General features: G+C 43.2%; 1 protein-coding gene across 1 annotated transcript in view; it reads right to left on the bottom strand.

Annotated features, from left to right (window-relative positions):
- Nucleotides 1–11,635, bottom strand: part of tsn (translin) — a 31,873-nt gene that overhangs the window by 14,776 nt on the left and 5,462 nt on the right. The window contains exons 4-5 of the mRNA XM_048535043.2: nucleotides 8,074–8,189; nucleotides 4,157–4,236 (exon numbers count right to left, since the gene is read on the bottom strand). Of these exons, the coding sequence (XP_048391000.1) occupies nucleotides 4,157–4,236; nucleotides 8,074–8,189 (196 nt within the window). The remainder of the gene's footprint in view (nucleotides 1–4,156; nucleotides 4,237–8,073; nucleotides 8,190–11,635) is intronic.

Genomic DNA, 11,635 nt, shown 5'->3' with positions numbered 1-11,635 from the left:
GGATGCTGGTGGGATGGCAGGTAAGGACAACGGGAACCCTATCATTGTTGCAGGAGTTGAAGGGGGTATGGCAGAAATGTGGGAGATGGGTCGGACCCAGTTGAGGGCTCGGTGAACAACAGAGCCGGTGAATCCTTGGTTGAGGAAGAAGGTGGACATTTCGGAAGCTCCCTTGTTGAAGTTGGCCTCATCTGAACATAAGCGACAGAGATGGAGGAACTGAGAGAATGGGATGGAAGCAGGGTGCGAGGATGTATAGCTCAGGTAGCTGAGAGAGTCAGTGGATATACAGAGGATATTAATGGCCAGTCTATCTCCAGAAATGGAAACCGATGTCGAGAAAGGGAAGGGAGGAGTCACAAACAGACCAGACGAAAGGGAGGGCAGGGTGGAAATTGGAAGCAAAATCAATGAACTTTTCCAATTCTGGACAAGGGGAAGCAGCACCGATGATATCATCGATATATCGGAGAAACAGTTGTGGGTGGGGGCCAGAATAGGCCTGGGACAAGGAATGTTCCACATACCCCACGAAGAGACAGACATAATTAAGGCACATGGCCACCCCTCTGACCTGAAAGGAGATCAAGTGGGTCTGATTACTTCACATTCTTGCTACCTCAAAAACCCTTCACTCACTTGTTTAACAAGAATCTATCCATTGTTTTGGTTTCACCATCTTTTGACGAAGAGAGGTCCAAAGACTCATGACCCTTAGAGAAAATATTTAAAATGGGCAACCCCTTATTTTGATACAGCGGCTCTAGTTGTAGATTCTTCCACTAAGGGAAACATCCTCACCACAACTAGCCTATACAAACTCTTCAGGTTCATACATGTGTCAAACAAACTACTTCTTACACTTTTAATCTCCAGCGGACGCGAGCTTTGCCAGCCCAACATTTCTTCATACACCGACGTGCCCATGCTGGTTATGACTCAAGGAAACTTTGTCGCACTTGCAGGAGCCATTCACTCTCTTCCTCACCAGTAACAGTGCTCTTACCACTCAATTCCCAATGAACAACTCCTCCCGCTCTTGTCATTCCTTTCCCTTCCCCAGCACCCATTACCAATGTTCTTCATTGGAGAATAATGAGTTGAGGTCAGCTGAGACTGTAGCAAACTGGGGAGGGATAAAGGGGAAGGCAGGGATAGAGAGAAGGGTAAAGAAGAATGAACTACTCTCAGGTTCCTCACTTATGTGGCTATTGCTTACATGCGTCCCTTACAAGTGCATATCAGCAGGTTATTTCTGAAAGGTCAACGCGCAGGGAGGAATCTTAACACAGACAGGTCCTGACACTCATGCAACATCCACGAATGCAGGACACTTTGGCAAGTTAGCAGGGGCAGGAGGCTTGGCCCATTTCCCTCTCCTAAACTAGAGGCCAACCTCCAAACCCCTGACCCCACCCTCCAAACCCACTCAACACGTATAACTCATTGGTAATAGAGAGACTCTTGATGTTAAAAGCAATATTGGGCTGGTGAGAGAACAAGGAAATTGGGAAGTCTCTGGAGCTTTTATAGGGGTCCACCAAGAAGATGTACTGTACACGGGCTAAAAAAAGAGAGAACAAAATCTAAAAGAAAATTATAGCACACAGTAGGACAAACAGTGCCTATGTAGGAATCAAACCAAGACCTCAAATCCAGGACATTTGGTCACCCTGCCCTCACTCCTACACGGCAGTTTCCCTGCCAGGACTTAAACCCAGGAATTTACTTATCTGTGTATTTCAACTATTTCCTGATAATTCATCCTCGCAGTAAAGTCCAGAGCTAAGCTTCAGATGCAAATCTTGGCAGTGGTTGTCAGCAAAACGGAATAGATTCTTGACTCTAGAAAAGAGAAATCTGAGGCGGGTTGGGGGGGGGGGGGGGGAGCGGAACTGACAGAGGTTGTTAAGATTACGAATGGGGTACTAGGCAAAATGTTGTAAGATACTTCCAGCAGACAGCCCTTCACTATTTGACAGCCACAGGTAAATCTAATAGTGGAATTCAGGAGAAATTCATTGACCCAGGGAGTGGTGAGAACGTGGAACTCACTACCACAAGGAATAGTCAATGTGAATATCATAGATGAATTCAAGGGGAAGCAGGATAAGCACAAGAAAGGAAAATATAGATATGTTGACAGGGCGAGACAGAAGGCAGATATGGAACATAACCACAATGGACTAGTTGGGCTGAGTGGCCTGTTTCAGTGCTGTATACGGTCCTTTCTTCACATGTAGAAACTTTTCTAAAAGAGACAAGAGCAGGAATTTTGCCCAATATGTGTCTTTCCATAGCTTACTGTCACCACCTAGGAGTGTGAAGTGCTGCTCAGACACTTTATCCTTGGAGATAGTGAAATAAAGGAGTCTCACCATCAAAACAGGGTGCATATAAGCATGACCACACTTTAAATCCCAAAGAGAAACCCAGCACATCAACTTTTGACCAGGGTTGGGATGCAGTACAAGTGAAAATTCCAGGAGAGCAGCAAACAATGTAATTGTTGTGGAGTTTGAAAGAAATGTTAGTACTGGTGTAACAAGCTGGTTACATGGAGTGTCATTAATGATTAAGAGAGCACAAGAAGCAATCAAAGATTCATAGATGCTTTAATGAATCACTTTGCAGCAATTGGCAGCATGGATTCTGTCTAATTTCTCCAAAGAGTTCCTGTCGAGCAACAGGAAGGCTAATTGCTGCCTTAATTAAAATGATATATTTCCTCATACGCAACTAAAAAAGATTGTCAATAACTAGGAGTGAAGAGCCCTTGTGGAAGAGGCACAACTGATATACTATAAATTACAAAAACAACAAAAATATTAAAGGGACCTTCATCAGGTCCCACAGTTATCAAGTTATTTCCTGAAATGAAGTGGCTGGTCCTATGAGGAACATTTGAGTGGATTGAACTAACACTCATTGAAGTATGAAAGAATGAGAGGTGATTTTGAAATATATACGATGATGAAGGGGCCTGACAGGTTTGATTCAGGGAGAATGTTTCCTCTTCAGGGGAGTCCATAACTAAGGACCACAGTTTAAAAACTGGCGGCTTCCTACATATGGGAGGATCATTATTCTTTGGAATTCTATTCCTCAGCGAGCAGCAGAGATGTCATCGTTTAATATGTTCAAGGTGGAGTTTAACAGCTTATTAATAAAGCAAAAAAGTACATTTAAGGCCTCAATCAAAAGATCAGCCATGATATTATTGAATGATAAAGCAGACTCTAATAAGAACCTAAGACACTGGAGCAGATGGAGGCTATTCAGCCGATCAAGTCTGCTCTGCCATTCAAATAGATCATGGCTGATCTAATAAAGCTTAACTCCACTTTTCAGTCTGAATACACTGAACCCATGTCTAATGGGACAAACAGGCATAGACAGAGCTGAGGGAGAGATGTAGGTGGTTGGACTGTAAGACCCCTGTTGACGATCACCTTCACCTGGCTTAATCTTTTTGTATGGGGCTGTAGAAGGCAACTGTTAAAGTCCTGTATGTTAAAGTCACAATGAACAAAGCAAGAACTATTAAGGAGTTTACGAGGTGCACTGAAACCAGAAAGCAGGTAGATTGTAGTCAAACACTGGCATTGTAATTTCTTTCCTCCAGAGATATTTTATAACTTATATCCAGCAATGTTAGGTTGAGAATAAATGAAGAGGAGTGACCATAGGGAGCTAGTTGTTGTGGTCTTTAGTGGTTTAACTACAGATTAATGGAGGATTTGTGTGATTTTCTAAAAAAAAAATATATAATTTGTTCGGACAGATTATGACACCTCCATGGCCGTCAGTCTGAGATGAGGCTTGAACCTGGATCTTCTAGCCCCGAGGCGGTAACACAGAGCCACAAGACCTCAGATGTAATCATGTGAATAACTGACCATCCTATTATAGTTTCTTAAATCATCAACTACACTCCAATCTAACTAGCTCACCGAGATGTTAAACAGATGTTAATCACTTGTGGGTGTGAGCTAGGGAATGGAGCCTGATTGATTAGTTATGGTGATTTGCCTACAGAATAACAAAGTTTGTGGGGATCAGTACTACCTCAAGCAGGATTGTGAAAACAATCAGTATTTCCTCTGCTGTCTGTCTAACTCTAGGTGGCATTCCTCCAGTCATTGCTCTGTCTTACCAGTTCATTAGCCAGGATCAGCAGTCCTGAAAGATAGTCCTCGATATCGAGATGAAAGCCTCTGTCTCGGTGCACTTCAACTGCATCACAGTTTCCCCAAAAGAAAAGTTAGAATTAGGCATGGCAAGTGTACCTTTAGTCAATTAAAACAGCCCATGTAAATAAAGTGCAATGCATAGCCTGTAACAACACAGAAAGTGGCCACTTGACCCAATGTGACTATGTCAGCTCTTTGAAAGACCTATTCAGTAATCCCATTCACCTGCTCTTTCCCACAACTGTTTGCCCTTCAGAATGGCCACACAAGTACATAGGGTGGTAAAGGCGGCATATGGCATGCCTGCCTTTATTGGTCAGGGAATTGAGTTTAAGAGTCAGGATGTCATGTTGCAGCTTTACAAGACTTTGGTTAGGCCACACACAGTACTGCATTCAATTCTGGTTGCCACATTACATGCAGAATGTGAAGGTTCTGGAGAGGGTGCAGAAGACGTTTACCAGGATGCTGTTTGGATTAGTGGGTATGAATTATAAGGAAAGGCTAGAAATACTTGAGTCCTTTTTTGCCTCTGGAGAGGTGGAGACTTGATTGAAGTCTATAAAATTATGATTTGCGTAGACAGAGTTGACAGTCAAGTAACTTTCTCCCAGAGTTGAACTATCTAAAACTAAGGGGCACACATTTAAGGTGAGAAAGTGAAGTTCAAAGGAGATGTGAGAGGCAAATTTAATTTTTTGTAGAGTGTGGAACACACTGCCCAGGGTGGTGATGGAGGCGGATACGACAAGGGCATTTAAAGAGACTTTTAGATAAGCACATGAAATCACAAGGAATGGAGGGATTATGGACCAAGGGTGGGCAGAAAGGATTAATATAATTTAGCATTCAGCACAATATCGTGGGCCGAAGGACCTGTTCTTGTGTAAAAATAAAAATTGCCTCTCATATCTCCTTTAAATCTTTGAGACAACAAGGTGTAGAGCTGGATGAACACAGCAAGCCAAGCAGCACCAGAGGAGCAGGACAGCTGACGTTTCAGGTCTGGACCCTTCTTCAGAAATTTCATCCAGCTCTACACATTGTTATCTCAGATGCTCCAGCTTCAGCAGTTCCCACTATCTCCTTTAAAACTTTCCTCCTTTTACCTTAAACCTAGTAACTGACATTTCTAGCCTGGGGAGAAAGAAAACTGATTATCCATGCTTCGCATAGTTTTATAAACTTCTACCTGGTTGCCCCTCATCTTCTGACAATCAAGTGAAAACAAAGCAAGTTTGTCCCATCTCTCCTCATAACTAATACCTTCCAAACAAGGCACATCCAGTAAAACATTTCTGTACCCCCTCGAAAATCTCCACATCTTTCTAGTAGTGGGGCAACCGGAACTGTACATAATATTTCAAATGTGACCTAACCAAAGTTCTATACAGCTGCTACATGACTTTTCACTTTTTATATTCTATACCCCGATCAATGAAAACAAGCATTCCAAATGCCATCATTTTCAGGGAACTGTAGACCTGTACATCTAGATCCCTTAATAAGTTAATGTTACTAAGGATCTGCCATTTACTGTATAACTCCCTCCTGCATTAGATCTCCCAAAATATATCACCATGCATTTGTCCGGATTAAATTCCATCTGCTGTTTTTCAATCCAACTTCCCAGTCTATGTATATCCTGCCGTATCCTCTGGCAATCTTCTTCACTACCCACAGCTGCACCATTCTTTGCGTCATCTCCAAACTTATAAATCCGTCGACATTCTCCTCCAGATCATCTATATATATTACACACATGTTCCCAGTACTGATCCCTGCAGAATACTACTGGTCACAGATTTCCAGCCAGAGAAATATCCTTCCACCACTACTTTCTGTCTTCTATGACAATGTATTCATCTTACCAGCTCACCACGCATCCCATGTGACTTCAACTTTTGTATCGGCCTACCACAAAAGACCCTGTGAAAGGTCTTGCTATGCTCTCAATCATCTTTGTCACTTACTCAAAAAACTCAAAGTTTGAGGGATACGACCTTCCCTATATAAAGACATACTGCCTATTACTAACAAGTCCGTCTTTTTTCGAAATGTGAATAAATCCTATCCCTAAGAAACTTCTCCAGTAACTTCCCCATCACTGACGCAAGGCTTACTGTCCTGTAATTTCCCAGATTATCCCTGTTGTCCTTCTTAAACAAAGGAACAATGTTGGCTATTCTCCAGTCATCTGGGACCTGTTCCGTGACTGAAGAAGATATAAAGATTCCACACAAGTTCCCAGCAATTTCCTTGCTTGCTTCCCTCAACATTCTTGGATAGATATCATCTGATCCGGGGGACTTAACTACTTAGTGCTTTTCGAAACATCCAATACTATCTCCTTTTTTATACTGGCGCCCTAGAATATAAACATACTCCTCTCAAGACTCACTGTCTACCAAGTCCTTCTCCTTTGTGAATACTGATGCAAAATATTCATTAAGGATGTCACCCACTTCCTCTGGCTCGATGCATAAATTCCCCTCCTTTGAACTTAAGTGGACCCACCCTTTCCCTAGCTACCCTCTTGTTCCTTATCTGGCAAACTTTGTTTTAACTGGCATCTTGTGAACTAGTACTCTTGATAAATCAGCTAAAATGATATACGTGAAATACTGGAAGTTTACCGCATTACAGCGATTTCCGAGTAGTCAGCTTTCTACCAGTAAGTTTTAAGGCAGAGTTGCAATATTATTTTATGCCAACAATAAAGTTTAACAGTGATGTGTATATACCCCTTGCATTACGTTTCTACTATTTTGTTTACGTCTTTACGTAAACTACATGAACTTCTTGATCAACCGGTACACTCCTGGTTCCACAGATGCCAGTTAATAAAATGTTTGCTACAGACACACATATATACATGAAGTGCCTTCAGATTTTTCTTAATCTTGCTTGCCAAAGAGATTTCACAGCTCCTTTTAGCCCCCCCCAATTCCTTGTTTGATTTCATTCCCGCTATCTTTATATTCTTCGATGGCTCTGTCTCTCTTCAGTTTCCTACACCTAATGTATGCCTCCATTTACTTTTTGACTAAGTTTTCATTTTTTTGATCATCCAAGGTTTCTGAATATTGCCTTCTTTATCCTTCATTTTCATGGAACATGCTGGTCCTGAACTATAATCAACTGGCTTTTAAAAGATTCCCACATGCCAGATGTGCATTTACCCCCAAACAGCCACTTGCAATTTATATCCCGCAGTTCTTGCCTAATAGTGATAGTTAGCCTTCCCCAATTTAGTACTTTTATGTAAAGACTACTCTTACCCTTATCCATAATTCATTTAAAAATTAGAGAATTATGGTCACTGTTCTCGAAATGTTTCACCACCGAAACTTCAATGGCCAAGCCCCATTGCCTGGTCTAGTATGGCCCTTTCTCTAGTTGGACCATTTATGTATTGTTTCAAAAAACCCGGACACACCTAACAAGCTCCCCCAGCATCCAAGCCCGTGGCACTAAGGGAGTCCCAGTCAATACAGGAGAAGTTAAAATTACCAACTGCAAAAAAAAATTATACTTTTCCATGATCCGTCCACATATCTGTTCCTCTATCACCCATTGGCCATTGGGAGGTCTGTAGTACAATCCCAACAAAGTGACTGCACTCTTCCTAATCCTGAACTCTATCCAATGGTCTTGCTGTATAAGCACCCACAACACCCTCTTCTACGGTGCCCTCCAACAGTACAGCTGTGAAGTTCTCCTTTATCAGTTACATTTAGTTCCCTTGTCCATATCGTTAATTTGTGCTGTGAATAAAAATGGCCCAGCAAGCCATGGAAATGAGGAATGGACAAGTGCTGGCCTTGCTAATGACATATTCATCCAAGGAAGACCAATAAAGAAAAAAAGTGTAACATACTTCCGAGTATTCCTGCAACAGCTTCCCGGGTCACCAGGGTTTCAGACTCCAGATAGACGACAAACGCTGCCAGGAAGATGAGACGTTGCAGCACGAACCTCCAGTGCTCGTTAAATCTGCAGAACAAAATTCAGCATAAGCACAGAGCACTGAAATCTTCAAGGATGACACTGTTGTGTCTAGTAGGGTAGTGGCTACACAACAAATTAGCAATCTAGCATTCAAATTTCAATACGGGTGATTGAGAATGGAGAATTTTTATATCAGGAAGTACAAAAGTTGGCACAGGTGAGGTATCCTTTATCCAAAAACTTTGGGATCAACTTTCTTTCAGACATTTTTAGTTTTCCAACAGAAGGCAATAAATAGATTCTCACAGTTTTTAAATCACTTATTTAACACAGCAAGTAGGGTTAAGATATAAATCACAGTGCCCAATTGAATTTCTGGGATGTGTTGAGTTCTGCTGACTTCAGTGGAAAATTTTTGTCACCTTGTTGTAATTCACCAGTTAAATAATTCAGTAATGGTTATTATCTCCTGTGATGACTGCACCCAACTATATTGATCATGTTATGTGTACCAGTATATAAAGAACTATTTGCAGCTGACAAAAATCTCACACACACAAAAAAAACCCCACCAAAAGACTAGTACTTAGCGGGATACACTTGGGTCCACTATAGGCCTGTTTGGGTCTCTTCGAAAAAGAAACTTGGCTTAATCAGAGATAATGGGAACTGCAGATGCTGGAGAATCAGAGATAACAAAGTGCGGAGCTGGATGAACACAGCAGGCCAAGCAGCATCTCAGGAGCACAAAAGCTGATGTTTCGGGCTGCTTGGCCTGCTGTGTTCATCCAGCTCCGCACTTTGTTATCTTTGCTTAATCTGAGCCTAAAAGTGAAGTTTTTTGGTCAAAAGGTCCAAACAGATTTGCACAGACCTGAACAGACCTGTATTCAAGCTGAATTTGGGCCTTTGGAAAACAGCTTATTTTTAGATCTGCTCAAGTTAAGCAAAGGTTGTTTTCCCCAAAAGGCACAAACTCAGCATGTCTGTTCAAATCCACTTTTGAAAGTACCTTCAGCATTTAGGTCTTTTCAGTTTTTCGATGTACAGAGAAAGAACACCTGACCTGTATCGGTAATGGTGACTACAAAATTTATTGCCAGCAGAATCTCAACTGGTTCACTAATGTCCCCAGGGGAGAAACACCAGCAACACAGCAACTGGAGTGACCTCACTGATTTGTAACAAGGGATAGGAGCAAAGCTACTAGTGTTCCCAGTGGCAGGAATTTTTGAGATGGCACAAAATGAATGAATCATCATAGCATTTACTTAGACTGTTTTTGTTCTTTCTTAGGATGTGGGCATCACTAGTTAGACCAGCATTTACTGCCCATCAGTTAAGTGCTGTGGAGAAGATGGTGGCGAGCCACCTTTTTGAGCTGTTGTCCAGTACATGCACAAGCAGAATTCTGGGAGTTTGACACAGCAGAGAAAGAATAGTTCTAAGTTTGAATGGTACATTGGTTCGTGGGGAACTTGCAGCGTGGTAGCATTCTCATGCATTTGCTGCCCTTGACCTTCAAGGTAACAGAGATCAATGGCCTGGAAGGTGCTGCCTGAGGATCCTTAATGAGTTACTGCAATGCATGTTGTACATTGTACACCATAAGACATAGCGGTGGAAGTAAGGCCATTCGGGCCATCGAGTCCACTCCGCCATTTAATCATGGCTGATGGGCGTTTCAACTCCACTTCCCTGCACTCTCCCCGTAGCCCTTAATTCCTTGCGAGATCAACACTCATACTAATGAGCGCGGGGGAGTGAACTCTAACCAGCTCTTGTGGCCATAGTATTTATGTGGTTAATCAACTTCAATTTCATAGAATCCAGAGAGTGTGGAAGCAGGCCATTCGGCCCATCAAGTCCATGCCATCACCAACCCCCCCCCCCCCCCCACCCCGATCCTTCCTCTTAGCTTATCCCTGTGACCCTGCATTTCACATGGCTAATTGAACTGGCCTCCACAACTTGGCGTGCGGGAGGAAAGCGGAGTGCTGGAGGAAAGCCACACACAGGGAGAATGTTCACACAGACAGTCACCGAGGGTGGAATCAAACCTGGGTCCCTAGTGTTGTGAAGCAGCAGCGCTAACCAGCGAACCACTGTGTTGCCCTAAAAATGAGATGATTGCACACTGTCGTTGCAAGCACATTTTTCAAGTGAAAGCACGGAATATTACATTCATGGTTGGAGGCCAGCTGACTTGGTCAGTATGGGGACTGAATCCGTGAACTTGGCATTATTAGCACCACACTCGAGCCATCCAAACTAACCGACCAACCTTACCAACCAGTTTCTGGACAATAGTAAACATGGTGGACGTTGATGCTTCTTTCTTCATTCACAGGATGCGGGCATCCCTAATTGCCCAGAGGGCTCTTCAGAGTCAACCGCACTGCTGTGGGTCTGGAATCACATGTTGGCCAGATCAGATAAGAATGGCAGTTTCCTTCCCTACAGGGCATTAATGAACCAGGTAGATTTCTCTTGACAATCAACAAAGGATTCGTGGTCATTTTTGGACATTTTAATTCCAGATATTTATTGAGTTCAAATTCCACCATTGACTGAGGCAAGATTTCAACCCGAGTACCCAGAACATCAGCTGACTCTCTGGGTTGGCAGTCCAGCGATAATGCTACAAGGCCATTGCCTCCCCATGCTGTGCCAAAAACTGCTCTGATCTTTAGAAATGACAATTCTTTCTTATTATTTAAAAGTAGATAATTATTTTACCTTTAGCTCGAATAAAACTTATGTTCAGGTACAGTGAGTTGTACAAACTAAGACAACACCAGTGCTGATGCAGGGATCGTGAGAACTGCCGATGCTGGAGTCTGAGATACCAAGGTGTAGAGCTGAAGGAACACAGCAGGCCAGGCAGCATCAGAGGAGCAGGAAAGCTGGCGTTTTGGGTCTGGACCCATCTTCAGAAATGGGAGAGGGGAAGGGGGTTCGGAGATAAATAGAGAGGGGGAAGGTGATAGAAGATGGAGAGAGGACGGACAGGTCAAGGGGGTGGGGATGAAGCCAGTAAAGGTGAATGTAGATAGGGAGTTGGGATGGAGGCTGGTCAGTGAGGAGGGAGAGGCAGGTAGGTGGGAGGGAAGATGGACAGGTCAAGGAGGCAAGGACGAGGTGGGGGTGCTTGTCTTGGGATTGGGTCAGGGGTGGGGAGACTTTGAAGCTTGTGAAGTCCACATTGAAATCACTGGGTTGTAGGGTTCCTAGGCAGAATAGGAGGCCCTGTTCCTCCAGTTTTTGGGTGGCATCGTTGTGGCACTGGAAGAGGCCTAGGATGGACAGGTCGTCCAAGGAGTGGGAGGGTGAGTTGAAGTAGTTTGCAACTGCGAGGTGCAGTCGTTTGCCACAAACCAAGTGCAGGTGCTCCACAAAGCAGTCTCCAGTCCTCTGCTTGGTTTTCCTGATGTAGAGGAGGCCACATCAGAAACAGCGGATACAAGAGACCACATTAGCAGATGCACAGG

This window comes from Stegostoma tigrinum, chromosome 7, assembly GCF_030684315.1.
Source record: "Stegostoma tigrinum isolate sSteTig4 chromosome 7, sSteTig4.hap1, whole genome shotgun sequence".
Lineage (NCBI taxonomy): Eukaryota > Metazoa > Chordata > Chondrichthyes > Orectolobiformes > Stegostomatidae > Stegostoma > Stegostoma tigrinum.
Note: the sequence above shows the minus strand (reverse complement) of the source record. Positions and strands in the feature narration are given on the sequence as shown.